Source organism: Cyphomyrmex costatus, unplaced genomic scaffold (assembly GCF_001594065.2).
Source record: "Cyphomyrmex costatus isolate MS0001 unplaced genomic scaffold, Ccosl1.0 scaffold85, whole genome shotgun sequence".
NCBI classification, from domain to species: Eukaryota; Metazoa; Arthropoda; class Insecta; order Hymenoptera; family Formicidae; genus Cyphomyrmex; species Cyphomyrmex costatus.
In genome coordinates, this window is record NW_017280430.1 from 86,528 (window position 1) to 109,171 (window position 22,644).

Here is a 22,644-nt window from a genome sequence, read left to right on the forward strand (position 1 = left end):
GTCCGAACCCCGCGCCAACATTCCGACTCCTCTCGTTCCTTCCTGGTGGTCTCCGCGACTGGTTCCGCGCACGGCTCCGGCCGAGAACACCATCCGCGAAATGCCAAAAAAAGACTTTGCTTTGCGCGACCCTGGAAAAGCTTTATCGCTTTCGTTAACGAATCGCTGGTTCATCGTGGAATCGATCCACGTCTTTTGGATACGCCGCATTTAGCATACAGTAAATTACAGTATTTTATAGATTTTTCTCATCACGTTTAAATACTTATAATTATGACATGCTTAAAAAGCTCACTATGAATTCTTATATATAATTATATTGTTAAAAATAAAATGTTAATTTTAACTTAAAACGTACAGTGGACTTTTTGGAATAGAAAATGTTGAGATTAACATTTTATTTTTAATAGTGTAATAAACGTATTAAAAAATTTTACGCATATTATTTATTATAATATATATTAGATTATAAATAGTTTCTTTAATTATAATTTGAAAAGATATATTTTATCATATTATAGATTACATAATTATTAATCCGTATTGAAGGTTACAGCACTTACATAAATTATATATTTTATATAAAAAAATATTATTTCAAGAAAAATTTAGGTGTTTCTCTTATAACATCATTAGTTTGATTTATGTACTTGTCGCTCACGGCTGTTATTACTTTATACTTTTTCTTGTATAACACCGTCTCCACGACAATGGTTCTCCCGGAGCACAATGTGAACCAGCAAGTGGCGAAACGGGGCCATAGGATGGCACAATAATAGCGATGCAACGGCACATTCGCGTCATCTGCTCAGCTATTAATAAACCCAAGAGAGGACCATCTATTTTGGAAACCACACGTCCGGGTCTGTTCGAATTTGGAACCAGCGTTATTAAAAATACAGCAACCCGAACCACCTCAATACATAAATGCAAATTATCAGTACTTTTCCGGTGAAATAACTTGATGACAGAAACAAGTTGAATCTTTTCAAAAAATCATCTTGCGTAGGATACATAAATGTTCCAATTTCAAAACCCAGAATTCTAGTTTTTCCTCTATAATGCTATCTATATATGTCATCTGTATTAATTAACATCACTACCGCGTGGTAGTAATGATATCAATTAGTATCGTTACTTACATATGTAAAGTCTACCACACGCGAATGTGTATCGATAGTAAAATAGCTGCAATTGATCACGTTCCAATGCTTGATCATTGCGAGTACCTATTTTCATTTGCCGATAGTGGATATAACAGTATTAAAAGAAAGTAAAAGACTTGGTTATGACCCCATACCGTTACAATATTTTATTTTTCATTTCGTCACGTTAAGACGTTCAAACACAAGACGCAGATTAAATCTCTAAGGTATGTAGACTTATAGATGAGATATTTCTAACACGTTTCTAACACACATGTAAAATAAAAAAATATCATCATTTGAAATGAACAGGTGCGTCTTGTTCAAGAAAATTGGCTTCACTTGTTCTTATTGTGTGAAATAATACACGACGTTTGCCTACATACACCTTGTCGTGTCAAACACTTGGAAAATTGAGTATAGAGACGAGAATAGAAATTCGCGCGGCCGCGCTGCGCCGGAAAGGTGGCTTAGAATTTTAAGTAAATTCTCTCGGGATACGCGACGTAAGAGTCGAACTAGTCACGACAAGGAATCTTCCGTGTTTCCGTTAGGCGCGTTACCTATCGCACGAGAGAAAGTTTTCCTATTTACACAGAAAACGCCGGAAGCAGCGAGTAGATAATTGGCTGTCGAGGATAATGTCTCGAAAAAAAGTCACGGCGCAATTGGTTGCTGATAGTTATCTCTTATAATAGAGCGAAATCGTTAAGATTTTCATAATTTTATGTTTATGGATTTAGCGCTTATTATGTAACAAAGTTTACAGAAACCGGTTATATACTTTGTTTAAAAAAATACATACATATGTACGCAAATAATAATTACTTGTTTCAAGTATTTTAAAGCTACATATTAACCAAAATAAATTTATCGTATGAGCATTAATTCATTCAAAATATATTGTGATTCCTGGTAAATTTAATACTTCAATCTTCCAATCAAGATTTTAAGATTTTTTTTTAAAACACATTCAATTTTTTTTTATTTATACTTTATACAAAGTCGTATTTTCGATTAATTTTATAATTTTATGTTTTTTAAAAGAAAATAAATTCTTTTGAGTACATAATAATAAGTTTTTCCTCAAAATTTGTAATAAGTATATTATTACCAAGAAAAATATTTTTATTAAATTCCTATTTTTGTTAGAGATAACTGTTTATGTTTAGAAGAAAGATATATTGAATAATTTTTTTTCTTAGCAATAGAATTATATACTTCTGTGTGTAAAATTTATCAATTTATGAAATTTTTAGAATATAATAGTTTTTTTTTTTATAACAATTACGCTATTTGTATCAGAGTTTGTATCATCTCCCATCGTAGTTTCGCACAACTGCAATAAGAGTCGTACACGAATTGTATTAATAATATATGCAAGTTGGCTGCGCGTGTAAACGAGTTCAGTGTCTTCGTTCTCACCTGTTACAAGGTGTCGAACGGGGACTATGTTAACCGGATAACGGTACGGAGGCACCAAATGGAATTGTGACAAAAATCGTGTCTGGGATTGGTCAAAACGTCGGACAGTCATCTCTTACCGATCGACAGTATAGGTCTTACCAATGACGCGATGTTTAACGTCTATCAATATCCTATACTAATCAGGACCGTTGTATGAGTTAATCTCAGCTTATGAAGGTTGCATATAGAGTCGTGGCCGATTTCACACACAAGATATATGATTTTCGCTGAATCTAAATGAGCCTCGAGTACATATTGAGGAGAAATGTATGTAAATTTCGCTTGGACTAGATTAAACTTGAAAACAATTAGCATATTGATTACGTATGTCTCAGAGATATATATATCTTTGTGAGATAATACAAGTTTTACGTTCTTTCATAAAATAAAATTATTTCGCGAAACGAGTATCGCGATGCGTAACGGTACAGCCGATATACCGTATAACCAATAGGACGTGGTATATCTGCTTATATTTACTGTGTCTACAAATGCAACTTGCGGGTCGAAATTTTTCGTAGCGTCGTCGTGATTCACTCTGATAATACTATTTTTGTTGCTCCGCTAAGACGCGGAACTCGCTCGAAGTTTATCTCGCAATGAGAACATGGTCTCTATCAGTCGATGATTCACATCGTATTAAATATCGAAAACAATAGACATTTTAATATGACGTTGCTCTAATCTCTCTTCTCTTTATCTGCACGGAGAGAATGGTTGAGTAATTTTTACAAAACTAGTTAAAACTATTCTGACTATTTTTACTGAACTCATGACAAATTTTACTTGTCTGAAAGTAAAAATATTGAAGATGTAAAAAGTACATTACAATTATAGTAATCCATTCAAGTGTTACAGGAAAGTTATAATAAATCATATTCTCAAAACTGTAAACAGAACACTTATATATTTTTTAGTAAAATAAATTTTGTCAATCCCCTAATGCAAAAATACTCGCTGACAAAATAAAATCTATTGACATATGGATGGTAATTTATATATTTTCTTTAGAACACATGTAAAAGTATTTTTAAAAAAGTAAATTTTTTTATATATGCAGGTAAGTGAATGTCTGTCCTTATATGGACCTGTCAATTTCGTAAATTTAATAGAATTCTAACGCATATTACTTTACATTGTTCTTCGCGTAAACACTACGTAGAGTATATCTGATTACTTGACACGTCCGGTAATTTAAATGTTGGCCTTCAAGCTCCGCGACGAAACGATTTATCAAGATAGATACGATAGTGTTTAATCCGAGTTTTCTATGTTAAATTTCTTAGACATTTAACATAATGTATATGTGGTGTAACCCCTTTCATTTACAGTGAAACCCCGCTGCTTAATTTTATATAGGAGGGAGATAGAAATCGTAGCAGTACCTTTAAAGTTGCGACGAGTAAATTATATATGGCAGACAAGATGATCTTGACCTGAAAGTGCACGAGCGAGTTAAATAGGATTAATCTCTCACTCTTGAACGATCGGACTCTCACTCCTTATAAACCTGTCGCGATTGAATTCGTATTAAAATTTTGTTTTGCATCTCGCTAATTACGTGTAATTGGCATAATTGCAATAAAACATATTATTACTTGTGTTATTTAAGATGAGAAAAAATTGATACTTTGCAGTTCCCTAGTCCTGCAATTTGTGCTTCCACGCAAAATATAATTTCTCTGTGGTCGTTTATTAGAATAAAGGCTACATGTCAGACGATAAATAACATCGTTACGCGGGTTAACTGCCTTCAATAACGCCATAGAAATGGTTTGAAAGAATTAATCTAAACGTTTGTACCTCTGATAACAGGCGAAATGCCGGACGCGTGCAACACATGCCTTTTATTAGCTGCTCTCTTCATCAAATAAAGGTAATTAAAGGGAAATTCCATAATGAATATTGCAGCTGCGATGCCATCTCTAATGTACATAACACCAACATCAACATCTTTTTATATCGTGAATAGACTGATATAATTAAGTATACAATAAATTATCTCTTGCAATAAATATTTGATTTCATGAAGACTCAAATGTACGATAAATACCTATGATACGTAAAGTGTCATATCTTTCTTTACGTTATTACTTTTAGGAATTGTAACATTATGAGTCATATATTGTATGACCATTCTTTTATCGACAAGTCAATTAATACAAAGAAGATATTTCTTTCACGATCAGTGATAATCGCTGTTCCTTCTCCGAGAAGAAATTAATCTTGGCATTCAACGCAAGTTAGGAATTAGTTTCAAAAAAAAATTCTGAAATTATTTTATTGGTCTCTCTCGACCTGAATGTAGATTTATCTCGTGCGATACTTTAGCACGTTATACGGTAACCATCCGCAATTTGTAAATTTGCGATAATGCCCATTCGAGGTTATACTAGACGACGGAAGGTTAAAGTGACGAGAGCTTGAACTAGTTCGACGTGTGTCGTTCCGACTCGCTGACGTTACAAGAGTCGCACCGCGATTAATTCCCGGGAAACTAGAGAACGGAAATTACTAGATGATACAACGCGACGCGCGATCACTACCTCTTGTTACCTCGGGACGGGACGAGAAGAGCGGGACGATCTGCATGTATAGCAGAAGGTCGGCGTACCTCTCGCCTCCGCGGCGAGATCACCGGTTTCACGAACAGTCAGTTGGCGATAGAGGTGGTTATGCAATGGCCGACTCGCGATTTCCATCACGGACGTTCCAGCCTTTGACTCTGGCCCAGCCCAAGAGAGATGGTCGACATGGGCGCCGGCAGCATCTTATTTCCACGTTCCACTCTAATTCCTTATCTTTAAAGTATCGAGTTACTGTTATCGTATCAAAATGAAAAAGGATAAAGAGAGTTATTTACACATAGAAAATATCTTCGTATTGTTAAGAGAAGTGTCTATTTAATTTATTCTCTTTCTTTGAAGTAATGGTTATCTTTAACAAGGAATTTTTTCTTGATGACAAAAAATATACTTGTTACAAATTCAAAAGAAAAAGTCATTATTATATACTCAAAACAAGAATTTACTTTCTTTTGAAGAATATTATAAAATTGATCGAAGAGAGAGAAGCGATATATTAAATCAAATCGAATTTATCTTAATTTAATAATATTGATTGAATAACAAATTCATTAGGATTTAAAGTATATTTTAAATGTTCGCGCTATTTTCCTAATTAAATGATAATTCATGATTTCTGATAAAATTAGTGATAATAAATTGCATAATGTGAAAATATCTTGAATCTGATAAACTAATGTTTCAGTAAGCTTTCAAATGTAAAATAAAGTTTCCACGCATTTTACGTGCGATTTCTAATCTCAGTTTCTTAATTACTTTTCAAATTAGCGGTAACGAAAGGTTTTTTAGATTTAATAAAGTAACCTAATTTTAAACGGATTAAATATAAAATAAAGTACCTGCATAGAGAGAGATACGATCTTAGATCCAATCTGAAATATATATTATATAATTTCTCTTTCCTACTTGTACGTATTACATTTTATAATAGATATCATTATTTAATTCAACATTTAAAAATTAATGCAATTTCCGTGAATTTCCTGATCGCAGATATCTCGTCCCTTAGATAATTTCCCGAAGGAGCGACTTCTTTTCCGTCATTGAAAATCGTACAGGTGCCACGGAGCTAAATGAAAATCGAACTCGACGTATGGCATTCCCGGCGTGAAATTTCTCCGCGGTCGATGGCTATTGTTACATCATTCGCATCCTTTCACAACGTCGCGCCTTATTGTCGATAACAATGGCAGTGGAGTACGGAGGTTCTGATAGATTTCTTTATTAACTTGGCAGGGGAGATCGAGAAAGTAACGCAAAAATACAAGTCATTTTGATGCACTTGACAAGATTGATAATCTATTTATTATTATTTTGACTCGGATTTATTGGTACTTTTCTGTTTTGAATGACTTCGTAATATTGTATTTAGGATATATGTGCCTATATTCACCTCATAAATTCATGAAATATTTTATCACGTGAAATAAGAATGCACTGCTTGATGTTCTTTAACGTTGACGTATATTAATGTACGTAACATCCGTGAGATAATATTAATTAAAGTTTAAATAATAGTATAAGACCGAGCACAATTATCACAGATCTTCCATACGATGCGATGATAATGCAGGCAGTGTTTATCGTTTCGTGACGAGAGCGGTTCAAAGGCCTCATTTGCGATAGCTACATATTTACCCGCATTGTTATAGCCAACTACGAGACATATACATTCAAATCTACTCGTGAACTTCACGAGTATGGAGATTTTATTTGTCGTAAACCAAAATAGTTTCTCTTCGTCAAAAATATCGATACACACATAAATATAATAATAGTTTCTTAATTAAAAACAAAAATCTTAATAAAAAGGTTTGAGAATTCTTGAAATATTTAATATCAAAACTTGGATCTTAATTTATAATTATATTTGTAGTGTGTATATATTAAACCACTACAATCACTAGAAAATGATATTAGTGTTTGAGAATTTGACATAGTTTGAATGTTTTATTCACAGCAACACAGGAACAATGATTTTGCTGAAGTATCCAAAATTTAGCTAGATTATACAAATTTAAAAATAATTTTGTCAGACCATTAAAATATTTAGATAGAACACTGATTACTAGAATATCAAAAAATGTTATCCTAATTTTTGGATACTGTAGCAAAATCGTTCTCTCCGTGTAATGACTGTTAAAATTAAAACATTTGAAATAAAGCAGACGAGACGTTTAAATTAGAAAATCATGTTTTCAAAATTGTTTTCTATAGTCGAATTTCGATCAGACTAAAAAGTCTAAGAAAAAAAAATTAAACATTCATGGAGAATGGAGATACTTTACACTTTCTATACGCAGCGTAATGCTAATATTTGTGGGAAGAGTTCACGTAAAAGTTCACATACACGAGCTTCATTTCGAACTTTATTCAATTCAGAAAGCTTTCCAATTATATGAATATGTAGTGATTCAATAAATCACAAGCAGATTTTGACTTTGTACACCGTTATTCATTCACGAGCACGTATTGATTTTATTATACTGTTATTTATTCATATGGAAATATTGTCTTTTTAAAAGCTTTTGCTCTTCTATACGTTTCGTTATAGCACATATAAAGATGTTCCTCTATTATTATTGCTATTGTATATTATAATTTTTATAAATTATATGAATTTCGTTCACTTCGGATCGATATACGTCAATTATATCAATGGCTAATAAAAACGAATGACTCAAAAATTGAATACACATTTTTTTCTCGTTGCAGTTTCTTCAGAATCTGGGCAAGGTTGATCGAACCGCGGACGATATATTCGATGAACATCTGCAGAACTTCACGAGGCAGCAGAACTCTGCCAACAAACTGCAAAAGGAGTTCAACAATTACATCAGGTGTGTTCGAGGTAAGTCTTCCCGCGAGGCAAAACTAACCCGTCTTTTCTTTAAATGGCAGTCGTTATTTATTAGACGCGCTAATGTTTGTCGTGTTTTACACGCAGTACAGAGAGAAAATGTGATATTGTGCGATAAATTAAATGCTTAACGACAGTAAATCTTATAATAGAGCTCTCAATATTAAAAAAATCATATATTCAAACATAACGGGAAAATGAAAGCTACACGGTTTTTATTTGTGTAAGTTTGTCTGAATAATTTTTTATTATTTTTTCAAAAAGAAGTTTCTGTATAGACCATAAAACTGTTAAAGAAGAGGTTCACATATTATGTTAAAGAAGAGGTTCACATATTAAGAAATGGAGAATCACTCATATTTTACTGGAATATACCTCCATTTGCAATTTTTTAATATTTTTGTCAATTTTCTATTATTTTCTGCAATTTTTGTATTTATGACCTTGAGGCTGAAAAAAGTAGCCGAAACGTCAATGATATGTCTAGAGTAATAATAAAAAATAATTGAATCAGAAACATACACAAATAAGAATTATGTAATAGCTCTCATTTACCCGTTATGTTACATGAATGATTTTTTTAATGTTTAACTTTACAAAAATTTTAACAGTTAGCTATAGAGAAATTTTTTATAGATTCTTGAATGTGTGGCAGTGTAATTACGATGGCATATGTCGCTTTGCTTAAGCACCTTAACTTTTAAATGATTAATTATAATATCTAATCAGCGTTTCGAATATGTTCGATATTGATTAGACAGAAATTTATGTAAGCGCTTATTTAACAACTTATTCGTAGTAATTAAACAGATGTAAAAATGTGTTATAAGTACATAATTAAAACTGCTCAGCAGGAAAACGACAATAGCTATTCATCTGGCGATTAGACTAAGCTTGTTAGCTATTAATATCTTAAATATAACTTCTACAATGTAGAAAATATTCGAAGGTTATATTTTTGAATTATGAATTATTTAATCAGTTGCATACGTCTTTTTGGTATAAATTTAATTAACGTAAAATATATTGTGATTTATATCAAAATACTTGCCATTTCACGAATTTCACATATATTTTATTATAGTTATTAATGAATGAGAGAGATTTACATAATATTCTTCGATAATGTCGTCCCAAGAATACCATTTTTCGATGTAAATTTTAAGAAGAAATTCTTTCCGTGTATAAGCAGTAAAATCCTTTGTGCATTTATTAAAATAACTTATTCAAATTAACAAAACCAGACATACATTAAAAAGAAAAAAAAACTCGCGTTGCGACGAAAGAAGAAAAAAACGAGTTGCATCGCCGTGACCCGGTTGCTAAGCTCACGTGGAGGCTGAATTATTTGCTCTGTAACTCCGTACTCTGCCCTCTCTTTTTTTGCTGAGATTGAGATAAATGCGTTTATCGATACGTGTTTAACTCGGAATTGATTTATTGATATGCCTACAGTTTCACCATGTTGTCCTCTTACCTCGTTTTTTCCTCTATAACAATAGGATATAAAAATTATTTAATTACTGACACACAACAAAATAAATAAAAAAATGTTGCGCCTTATAAGGATATGATAAAAAGAATACAAATTTTATTTTAAATCTTAAACAAAGTCATGCAATTAAATATAATTCTTCATCTAATAAATATCGAAAAGACTGCACGAAAGTAACAATTTTTCTGGAGTATCTGAAAGTTTAGTTCAGGATTGTGCGTTTATACGCGTAAAATATAATAATCTGTATCTTTGTATATATAATGTAAAGTATGTAAATTATGTTTTATGTGTCATGTCTTTGTAAATAATCTATTCATTGATCAAAGTTCATAATCTTTGTCATTGCACTGTATACTGCTTTAAAGCTGTTATCTCTCACTTATATATTTTTATTTATCAGTATTAAATTCAGATATATGATACATCATCATAAAATTTAATTTTTTTTCTATATCATGTTATTTAATTTATAATAATGTATTTAAGTTATATATTTTACATTGTTTGTATTGCCTACATGAGAAAGATTCGTATAAATTTAACGTAATCAATACATGAAAAATTGCATGTAAATGTAATCTTGAAATATATAGCATAACGTAATTTAGTTAAGTGCAGATCTGAAAATAATTTTGTTGGGCCATCATCAAAATAATTCTGTAGAAAATTCAAGCATGATAAGCAATATTGCAAAAAATTCTAACATTCTAGCAATCACTTTGCACATCTTACATAATCATTTTGATAGTCTAACAAAATTATTTTAGATCTGTTTCTAGGTTTAGATACTTCATCAAAACCGCGTTCTTTCCCATGGAAGTCTTTATCGTGCACATGATGGGGAGTTGATTTCTGTTAATTTAACGAAGGCTGTCATCGACAATCGAGGAAATGATTTTCGCTGTCCGTCAATCGACACTTCCATTCTCTCGGATGAATGACGGACAGATGTGAATAACTCGCAGACATTGAATAATAACGGACCGGTGATCTCGCGCAGGCTTGTCGGTATCAATTACTGTCGTGAGGAACCAACGTAATATTTTAATCGCCTGTATATTCGGTAATGCACTGTGGCACATAACACACGCAAAAAAAACGACCTTTGATAGCACTTTACAGGAATGAATTACTTTTTGCTGCAATCTTTTGCGCTGTTTCAGTAGCACCGAAATAAGCCACATGGCCTTGTCGCGATTGTTAAATATTTCAGATAACATAGTAGCCCGACGTACCATCAACAATACAATCGATAAGATACAGTCGAAATTGATAAAAACAATTCGTTGGTTTTTTTAATACACAAGAAAATATTGTATTGCTAAGAAAAGTGATTACTCAATTTACTTTTTTCTTTTAAGTAACGATTATCTTTAACAAAGAATATTTTCTTGATAATATATTTATAATAATTCTAAAATATACTATAAATTTAAAAGACTCGTTATTCATGTCCACAAGAATTGATTTCCTTTTGAAGAATATTATAAAATTGATCGAAGAAGCGACTTTATATAATAAGCAAATTAAATTTGTTTTAATTTAATAATTTTGATTGAAATATCATATTTGTTAGGATTCAGAATTCATCTTTATATCACGCTTGTGATGAACTTATGATATTTGATAGATTTGCGGATACATCTGAAATAGTTAAAACAAATAATTATTATTTACGTACAGTATGTCTTTTTGTATGTGAATACGATGACGAGATAATTAATATTGTGCACAGTAAATACGATAACATTTTACTATCCAATTATTTAGTAGAAAGTTTAAATTTGCTTAGTAGTTAAATCTTGCTCCCTGTTTCTAATTTTATAATGACATAAGATTGTGATTTATAATGCAAAATCATGGAATGACTATGCTTATCGATTGCGTAATATATGCACATATTGCGTTGTGTAGAAATATTATATGTTGTAATTCATATAGGCTTATTATCAATTTTATATTATATTGACTGAATTATATTAATTTATAAAGCGATTGACACTGACGCTCATATATCGACAATCCAGCCTTCGATAAAGTCTTTAAGTTTATGAGGTTTCTCTCTACTTTACGAGTGGGGAACTACGCGTTTTAGAAGCTGGACATCCGTCGATGCAGTTATTTTCTATTTCTTTCTCTTTCTCTCTGTCTCACCTCAACGTGAGTCTTGACACAAGGCTAGTAAACACGCGCGAAATCAATAGAAAAACGTCATTCGATCTTTAATCCCTCCCACTCGAATTGTTAGTCGCAAACAACTTTTCCACGCTTGGCTGGTCTACAGCGACGCGATCGTTTTATAGCCTCTGCGTTTCGACATCGTTGATCACGAATTTTAATTTTCGCCAGAGACAGACTAAAAATCGTCGAAAATGTGTGTAAAAAAAAAAATAGGTACGATATTCGGGGACGCTGTTTCCCTTTAGACAAACGTCGCGATGCGGTCGCGGATGACTTCTTCAGAGAAGGTGTTAATTTCGAAGTGCACAAGATCCGCGTTAACAGCTCTTAGCTTTCCATTTATCACTCAGCGAACGGGCATAAATGCCCACATGCGAAACGTCGGTAGGTAGGTGTCGACGACGAAGTTCCTCTGTCATCATAAATGCGGGCAATGGTATAATAAAATACAACGAAAGTATGTCCGTAATGCGTTTTAAATTCAATCGCCGACGATTCGTCACAATTTTCGCGAATTTTCCATCACCGCATACTCTGTGCTCGAGTCCAAGTTGCAGATGAGAGAGAAAAGAAGGTGCAGTAATGAGGCCGCCGGTGCGCGACTCATTGAACGGAGTAAAAAGCGATTATACTGAGAATTATCATTATGGCAGCCCGTTTACCGTAATTTGCACTAACGACGAATCATTTGGTTACATTTGCGCCACATGAATGATGTTGATTGCCATCAGTTGTGCCTATTAAAACTTATATGTGGTTATTAAATTTAATTTATAATATAGTCGTGAAATTGCTTAATTGTGTTTGCCAATAAATGTAATTATTTTAGAATAAATTTCTCTAAAATATGCGCGCTTACAATTTTATCGCACGAATTCATTGATTCAGTAATGGAAGTCAATATTTTCTATGTAAAAGCAGTGTGAAGCACTTTACTTTATTTATTTTTTGTTTATTTTATCTTATTTATTTTATTCAATTAGATTTAAATGCAATATTTTTTTTATATGTGCTGTATTTAGGTTTAATTAAAATGTATAATGTGTATAATAAGTACAAATCAAGTATATATATATAATAACAGAAATAAATCTTTTGATGAAAAATTCTATTTTAATGTTAACATATAAATAAAATATTGTATCAATTTATATGTGGAAGATCACATTCTTTGTTCACTTGCAATTCGAAATTTGACGCAAGTGATAAAACATTCTTCAAGTTTTGCTGAAGGAATTTGTAAGCAATCGGCTTATCGCCGTAGGTGAATGCACTATAAGAGAGGTTTAGATGTAGGTCAGGAAAGTAGTCACCCGCGTTGCACATTTATTCCTGAAGTAAAAAGACACGTGTCGCCGTAATGGAAAATCGGCGTGAAAAAGTTTCTCTCTGCGGCTGGGGAAACAGCATCGTCTCTCCCGACGACCGCGTTACGCGTTACCGTCTTCGCGACTTGAGATGTCTTTTCCATCTTCCTCCATTACTTTTGCCACGCGAATCTCTTCGTAAATTTTTTGCAAGTTTTCTCATTTATCAGTAATAAAATTTTCTCAATGATGGTTAAAGTGTCTGTAAAAAATAGATGAGAAAATTGAATGAAGCGACGTTGTGTTTTATTTTGCAGCGGTGCAGGCCGCCTCAAAGACGCTTATGGACTCGCTGAATGAGATCTACGAGAGTCAATGGACCGGACACGATCTGTTGTACGTGCAGGCACAAAATCTTGACATGCTGTGGCAAGATTTCACTCACAAACTTATGGACCAGGTTCTTGTACCACTCAACACGTATCAAAGTCAATTCCCGGAGATGAGGGTACGTCCTGTGCAACTCGATGATTGCACTACACAATTTTTTATTAATATTTTTTCTCACTTTTTTTTTAAATAGAACTTCATTAAAACCGCAATTAGATTAGTATATAAATTAATAAATCTTTATTTTATGTTTCTTATATCCATGTCTTATCAGAAAAATTAGTAAATAATATTTTATTACTTGCTTTTATAACAAATAGAGAATAATTTACACGTAAAATTGTATATTGAAATTACTAATAAAAATTAAAAACGAATTGAGAATTTTACTTGATATTTTATAAAATCTCTACAACAAGATCAGAGTAGATAATGATAGTAGTTTAGGAAATTAATAAGATGAATTTATCAAGCTATTACATTTCGAGGATTTCATTGATTTTTCAGAAAAAGGTCGACAAACGCGGACGCAAACTGGTGGATTACGACAGTCAGAGACACAACTTCCAGTCGTTACAGGGTAATCCAAAGAAGAGGGACGAACTCAAAGTATCCCGAGGGAAGGAGCTATTAGAAGAAGCAAAACGTACATATGAACAACTGAACTCCGAATTGCACGACGAATTACCAGCATTATACGACTCACGCGTTCTTTTCCTCGTCACAAATTTGCAGACGCTTTTCGCTGCGGAACAAGTGTTTCATACTGAAAGTGCCAAGGTATCTAATGTAATAAAAATTAGCAATAATAAGGATCAATAAAACTAATAAGAATGGTTTCTTTTAAAAATTTTTCCTTAAATTCCTTCTATCAAGATTAAATATTATAGAATTCTATTTATTAACAAACTTTAATAAAATGTTCTTCATTGAAATGTAAAAGTTTTGAAATATTTACAGAATTTTACAGTATAATTATTATGTTCTTTTTTTTATTCATATTTTTAGGTATATTCCGAATTAGAAGCAATCGTTGATAAATTGGCTAATGAAAGTCAGCGAGGATCTTACACGTTGAAGAAAATTACGGAACCGCAATCACCGAAGTCACCTAACGCGAACTCATCGTAAGTAGATCGATTCTGCAAAAATTGAAATTATTGCGAAGAAATAAAAGTCGTAATTACAAAAAAGAAACGTTATTTGGCAGAACTGCAATCATATAAAACATAATATTAAAGCAGTTGTTACATAAAATATGATACGATAATAATTACACAAAACGTAAAACCGAAAGAGATATGGTAGTTATATAATATTAATAATACTGATTTGTTTCAGCCTAATAATTAACACGCAACCGGCGCAGAACAATATCTCAGGAGGTAATTATTTTGCTGTACTTTTGTTTCAAGAACATTTGAATTTGTACGCGTGTATATTAATTATATATATGTTACACTAACACTCGCATGACTGTAATGTCTCGCTTCACATAGAACAAGAAACGTTTTCCAAAAGGCTTTGAGCTCCACAAGGCCGTGTTGTGGCTCGGTATTCAGTTTTGAGTGTGCTTTCTCTCGCGTGTTTCAGCTTTAGATACCGCGCCCGTTGCCAGAGACACGTCGCCGACCACCCAGATAAACGGCAACGCTAACAGCAACGCTAATAGCAACGCTAATAGCAATGATAATTCTCTCAATAATCAGGATGCGTCGCCGCAGAACGCAGTCGCGCCTTCCAAAGTCGAGGAACTGTATGATATTCCAGTCGGTAAGCCGCGAATTTTTAAACTTTGTCTTTTTTTAATGTCTTTTAATGTGCCTTTCCTTAACGTTATTTGATCTTATTGATTTCAACTAAAATAATCTTGAGTAATCATTTTATTTTCGAATTGAATAATTTAAAAATAATGTTTTTGCGTCATTCGACTGCAATATTAAAATTATTGGCATAATTCAGTAACAAAGTTCTTGTCACAGTAAATATGAAATAAAATAATTGAACTATATTTTGCAAAAACAAATGATTTTTTAATTGTCGGTTGATTTATTTTATAAAATTGAACTCAATAGATTGTTTTGAATTTCAAACTGCATTGTGTAACGTAACAATAAATTAATTATTACTAAATTTGCAATATCGGATAATTATTAATATGTATAACAGTAATACGCTGCTTGCCCCTATGTGCATGGTCTTGCCGAAACAAGATCGTAGTTAATTTGACCTAGTTGTAAAATTAAACGTTAATTATGCAGTTGTGCCCATATCACACTAGTGACTGGTGTATTGCGTTTGCGTTCGCGTTTGCATCTCTTAATTAATTAGAAAGAAGCCGCTGACTAGCAGTTCTTTTTTGATTGATCAATAGATGTAAACGCGAACGAAAACGCAATCTTTGATCACTAATGTGATGCGAGCATTAGACGAATGAAACGAAATTTCGCACATAATTGATTATCGAAGTCTCCGGACGAAATCACAGGCAGGTCCATGACTAACGGGGCGGACTCAATCGTTCTAGAGGCGGAATATGAAAATGCTGCTAATTTCTCTATAGGGGCGACAACAGACAACCTGCCGCCGGGCGTTTTATACAGGGTTAAAGCCACTTACAAGTACAGTCGCGAGGATGTGGACGAGTTATCGTTCGATGTTGGCGAGATTATTCGCGTGGTGGAATACGACGATCCCGAAGAACAGGTCTGTAATTCTTGGAATAAATAAGAGTCGACATGTTACAAAATCTAAACGTATTCATTAGCGTGTTCGACGTTTCTTTTTACGAGGTTCCTTGTTCATTACAGGAAGAAGGCTGGTTAATGGGTATCAAAGAAGGCACCAATGAAAAGGGTATGTTCCCGGGAAACTTCACGAAACCGCTGTGAAAGCTGTGCTCGATTCGCCATTTACACTCCAATGCTCATCAGAGACAGCGTATTTTACTTTAAAGTAGTTAAAGAGTCGCGTAATTAAGTGGGAGATAAAGAGCCGCGCGGTCATGCGAGAATAATATTACGTTCGGCGTATATAGGTAAAAGCAAACGGAGAGGAAAAAAAGCAGGCGACAAGCGTTGCAGGAGGAATATGGAGAAGGAGCGGGGAGAATTCGATAAGATAGTTATGCTGGAGGGTACTGCGGAGAGAATCTATCACCCCAAAGTGCCTTAACCCAGCCACTGTCTGTGCCAACATTCACTCTTATTCGTCAAAAATATATGGGATTGACCCTCTCATATCAAACGTACGATACACATCACGAATAATAATCAAACGACGTATTTAAGCGACTAAATAATATATTGTAACACGTATACACAACAAAACACACTACATATACATGCGAGATACACAACGATATGCAATATTATATAATATAAAACGAAATCTATATATTAAATTAATATTATTTTATGAAACTGTACATAGATCTATATATACGATTTAAGAATATTTTAATAACTTTATGGCCACTGGAAAATTATTACTAAGAGACGTACATCTTCAAGTTTAAAAACACGCGCGCCACTTCAGAAAATCCCCTTCTGCCATTTAATGGGAGGGGCGATCATAAAATTTTTAAGGTCCAACTACCTGTCTGCATTCGTAAGGTAAGATTCTATACTATTTACTCGCCTACAGTTCGAAAGTCTAGTGATAGCTCCCATTAAAATCTCGCCACGATTCGCGCGCGCGCGCGCGCATGCCAAATTTTTCAACGACGTAACAATAGATATCGAAAAGATTATACGTGAGAGAATTAAATATTACAATGTATAAATGAGATGGAAATATAGCTTTTATGTATTTATGATTGATAGTTTTTTTTTTGTTGTTTCTCCGCTTTTTTGAGAATCGCGAACTTTTATCCAGTGAAATCTATTTATGAATTATTTTACGCAAGTTTTATCCATTTGTATCCGTAAATCTTTATGTACATGTATGTAGAAAATTGGATAGCGACGAGAGAGCGTTTATTATTATTATTATATTTTATTACTACTGTTATTATATATATTGATATTATTATCGCTCCCGTATCTATTCATGTTATCAAGATAGAAAAACGAATACGTAACGATTCAACTCCGAAACTTTTGTAGACTCGATCAATACTCGTTAGATCTGCCGAAACAGTCTTGTATTCGCATCTTGTGTAATAAATAGTGTTGTAATAATATATATACATACGTACATACTTACAGCGTTAGCATTAAGAGAAAATATCAGCTTTGAAAGAATTGTGTGTCTTTTTATTTTATCATGCTGGTCTACTGTGCAAGAATAGGAAAGTTCAAGTGCCTTCTTGTGAAAGAGGCCACTTGTTTCGAGGATTAATTTATAGTCATGCAATTATTTGATTTAGCAAAAATTATTAATAAGTTGTAATATTTTAACAAACAAAAAAGAAAGTCTGTACCAATTTAAAATCTTAGAAAGATACTCGAAGAGATTTTAACTAATCCTTTCAAGCTCGAAATTATATGTACAATAATAATTATGTAATTATATTTTATCAAAGAGTATTCATCAAATGTGGAGAAGATAATGCATTTAAATATTAAGAACGAATATGATAAAAAAATCCCTTTCGTACTAAATTTTTGTATGGTACATAAACACAAATATGTTATTTATTTTTGCATTTACAAAATAAAAACAATACAAAAGTCAACAAAAGATAGAAAAAGAAAAATAAAAAATATTAATTTATTACTGACATTACTATTTCAAGTAGATTTGGCTTAAATATATATGCGCATGTATTGGAAAGGATAGTAAATAATAGCTTTCTTCTCTTGTCCAAAATATAAAAATATACTTTTCTATCATCTTGTATAAGTGCAGAGGACTTGAAAGGTTAGGTATATGATAAATACTCTATATCCGTTTGTAATTAATAAAATGTTAACAAAAACTCTGCAATTTTGATTTTTATTTTATTGCTATTAAAATATAACAATATATAAGATAGATAAACGATAAAATAACAAAAGTCAATAGTAAAATTAAAAAAATATTTTTATGTCATTAATCTCATTATCGATTGCTATAAATACAAGAACAAATCTCTTATAACATTTAGATTGACAAATTTTTTTCAGTATAATAAGCAAGAGTTTAATGAAAAGAAAATGTTTATTTTGTTAAAAATAATTTCTAATAACATGTATGGGTTATACGTGTCTGCAATTTTTCCTTCAGTGTTTGAAAATAAACAATTTAAATTTTCCTACTTCCTACTTTTATATGTATATATATACATAAAAAAAGAATCATATTTGTACTAAAAAGGATTTCGAAAAACTTGGAAAGTTTCGAAATAACGATCATATATATATATAAACTCGAATGATTCATGTGTGTCATTTAATGATTAATATTTTATATATTAATATATAACGCAGTTAGGAAAACAAGAACAGATAAATAAGGCAAAAAAATGTCTATAATGGAAATAAAGATTCATTATAATGAGCGCGTAAATGGTTATTTCTTTCTCTATCTCGTATTTTATAATTTCTTTTTAAACATTCACTCATCGTTACAATCGAAAAGTTGACGAAATTATCGTATCATATATCGATTACCATAAATTTTTTTACTTTTATTTTTACACAGTTTATATCATATATCTTAGGAAAACGGGTATATATTAATTACACACGAGCCAGTTGCACACAAGCTAATCACAGCGCTAAAAAAAAAAAATAAAAAAATTCCCTACGCAGAAGTTACTGCGATAGGCAGTGGGCAATTGCTACATGCGCAAGTGAACCATTTCCTAGCAAAACACCGCAACTTTTTATAAGAAAAATAAAATTAATGAAATAAAATGAAATCAATTAGTGTTAAAATAATAAAAATGATTGCTAAGCGCGACGTCTCTCAAGTCTTTACACTATTTTTTTAAAACTTTTATTTATTATAAGGGTTCAGATTTGTATTATATTATAGAAATCTGATATTATGGGCTTCGTGAAACCTCACATGTTAAACTTAATCTTCTCATCAAACAATGGTAATTTTGTGTCATGCGTTTTTACTGATTCATAGAGAAACAACGCAGGTTATGAAATATAGGGGATCAAATGATAGAACACGTGTTACACTACGTTTTAAATTAATTTGTATAAATGCTACATCAAATTTCTTTTTACATTTTTTAATAGAACGGTATTTCAAATATTAAATTGACAAATTTGTTAATAATATGCGCATTTTTCAACATGCGGCTTCTTATTTAACGATTAAAAATAATCGAACAAGTGAAGCGGAGCAACCAAAATGGGATGACTACGAATTCTATGGTGAATTCAGAATTCAATTTCAGATAATTGTTGAGTTTAGGAGCCTCTTACTGAGATTTTGATAAAATCAGTCTTATTACGACGCGTTTTTGCATAAAATAAACGAATCTGACAAAAAGTATATACTCTATTCTGCGGACCGAGATATAATTATTAAAGTTGACAGATATTCAAGTTAGGAAATCCGCGTTATATCGATGGCATAGAGGGGGGTTATACAAATTCTCTGTTTTAAAAAAACACAATTTTCTGCTTTAAAAACAAATTTCTCTGTACTATAAAAATAAAAATTATATAGAAAATAATTTGTGTTTTAAAAACCAAAAATTTTAATATTTGTAAGGCAGAGAGTTTGTTTAAAAAAAATTTGCCATTTATGTGACAGATTTTCTAATCTGAATATCTGTCAACTTTAATAATTAATATCTCGATTCGCGCGGGACAGAGCAACACTTTTTTTGCCAGATTCATTTATTTCACGCAAAAAATAATTTAAATCAAAGATAAAGACAAAAGGATAAAATTAGTCCGCGAACAAAAGTTAATATATTCTAAATAAAAGTTTTATAAGTTCTTTATAAAGATTTCATCAAAATTCACATATAAAAAGAATTTATAAAGTCTTCATATAACCTTTTAAATAAATGCATATTTATATATATTTTTAATATAGTTTATATTATCAGCTCATTTAAGTTAATAAGTCCTTATTAAATTTTATTAAAGTCCAATTTATATAATTTAATTAAATCTTAATAAGTTTTAAATAAGTTGAATTAATATGTTTTAATATAGTTTTAACAAGTTTTAATAAGTTGAATTAAATAACTTAATATGGATCATTATGTGGTCCAAATTAAATCTATATAAGGTTTTAATAAACCACATTTATTGGAATCGTTATTAAGTATTATATTAAATTTGAATAAAATTTATATTTAATTATATTAAATCTATATATATTTTTTTTCGCAGGAAACAGATGAAGAATACAAATAAAATAACAAAGCAGCAGAAAAGTGAGAAATTCAAAATTTGTTAAATTCTTACAGAGAAATTGCCATTGAAGAAATTCAAATACAGTCTAAGATTATATATTTCGTTTATTTGCACTAGATAGAAGAATTCTCTTTTTGGAATATCGTAGAAATCGTAGATTTTCACACGATACCCCTTTCGAATACTTGTTAATTGCCGCCGCGCGCTCGGTCGGTAAAGTAGGGAGCGCAGTGATCGGTACGACAGGCAGCGCCGCGCCGTCACATTCTCCGTGCCTCCTCCCCGGCGGGTGGCGGCCGCGCCTCCTCCTACTCGGCGATTTTAATCTCGTTAGCGGACACGTGCGCGCCCCCCGCGCCCTACGGTGCTGGTGATACGCAGGCAGCTCAGCCACGAGTGAACCCGGAGGAGCTGGCCGTGGGTGCCGTGTCGCCGGGGCTTCGCCAATCTGGTTTGGTCTAACAAGATTCACGGCTCGCGCGACGTTTCATAAAAGCTGCGTGCCGGACGGGCGCGGCGCGTGTCGCAAGGAGTTGCTCCGCTCGAGAGGTGTGGGCGCTCGTGCAGCAGCAGCCGCCGCCGCCGCCGCCAACAGCAGCAGCAGCAGCAGCAGTAGACAGAGAAAGAGTGATAGATAGGTAAAAGAGGGAGAAGACAGAGACTACCAAGTATCTCTGGTGAAACCTCTCTCTTTCTCGCACGGCGACTCGACACGTCGTCACCGTCGTCGTCGTCGTCGTCGTCGTCGTCGTCGTCGTTAACGTGACCACGCGCGTCGTCGTATGCCGCGCTCATCTCGTGGTATCCTCGTGTTGTGTTCCCGTGTCATTCGGTGCGTCGGAGCAGCAACCGCAGTACCACCATCATCATCGTCATCATCATCAACAGCAGCAGCAGCAGCAGCAGCGACAGCTTTTCGCGTGTGCCACGGAGAGAGCGTGACAGAGGGAAAAGCGGGGCCGCGCGAGCGAGACAGAGGGAGCGAACGTGCGAGCGAGAGGGAAAGAAAGAAAGAGAGCGAGAGCGTGAGCGAGGGAGGAAGGAGGGAGACGGAGCGCCGGTGGGTTACCACACCCAACACCGCGCGAGCCGGGGAGCCGATCGCCGAACGTCGTCGCTGCGCCGCTCTCTCTCGAGAGCTCTCTCTGGCCGCGCTGTGCGTCTAGTACTACGCGGGTGAACGCGCGCCGACCGTCCAGGACTCCGGGTCATCCGGGTGGTGTCACCGCGGGTGCTTCCGTCAAGCGCGCCGAGTGTTTCATCCGCGCGCGCCGGGGATAAGAACAGCGACACGGATAATAACGACGAGGAGAGAGGGAGTGAAGAAGTGCGCGGTGAGAAAGAGAGAGAGAGAGAGAGACTGAAGGAAGGAAGGAGCGAGTGAGAAAGGGACAGACGGACCTCGCCCTCTGCGAGGAAACATCCGTCGAGGTTACAGCGACGTCGTGCCCGTTGGGGAAGGCGAAACGTGTGCGTTCCGGTGGGTACATGTGTGCTACGTGCGTGCGTGCGTAAGTAATACGGAGAAGGAGAGGAGAGCGGGCAGAGAGAGAGAGAGAGAGAGAGAGAAGTATATAATACATAGAGAAATATATATACACATATAAACGTGCGCGCACACACACGTACACGGGAAGATTCGCGTAGTGCGCCTCGACGAACTCGCACTCGGGGCGAAACGTGCGTGCGCGTGAGCGTGAGTGGGACGGAGTGAGAGGAAGAAGGAAGGTGAAGGAAGAAGAAGAAGAAGAAGAAGAAGCGGACGGAACGAAGAGCGGAGAAGCGAGCAGATCGTGCGGAGCAAACGGAGTAGTCGGAGTACGACGACAGAGGCGGCGCAAGGGCTCGTGTGCGTGCGCGTAGACGCGCGTTGATGCGTCGCTGGCGTCGTCGAGCCT

General features: G+C 33.9%; 1 protein-coding gene across 2 annotated transcripts in view; it reads left to right on the plus strand.

Moving 5' to 3' along the window:
* Amph (amphiphysin) overlaps positions 1-17,305 on the plus strand; it is a 51,350-nt gene extending 34,045 nt beyond the window's left edge. The window contains exons 2-9 of one of the 2 annotated variants that reach the window (XM_018549646.1): positions 7,913-8,048; positions 13,361-13,551; positions 13,941-14,213; positions 14,442-14,560; positions 14,775-14,818; positions 15,027-15,206; positions 15,997-16,139; positions 16,244-17,305. In XM_018549646.1, the coding sequence (XP_018405148.1) occupies positions 7,913-8,048; positions 13,361-13,551; positions 13,941-14,213; positions 14,442-14,560; positions 14,775-14,818; positions 15,027-15,206; positions 15,997-16,139; positions 16,244-16,324 (1,167 nt within the window). In that variant the 3' untranslated portion in view covers positions 16,325-17,305. The remainder of the gene's footprint in view (positions 1-7,912; positions 8,049-13,360; positions 13,552-13,940; positions 14,214-14,441; positions 14,561-14,774; positions 14,819-15,026; positions 15,207-15,996; positions 16,140-16,243) is intronic. The other variant, XM_018549647.1, reaches the window with a different exon arrangement.
* Positions 17,306-22,644: the final 5,339 nt, after the last annotated feature.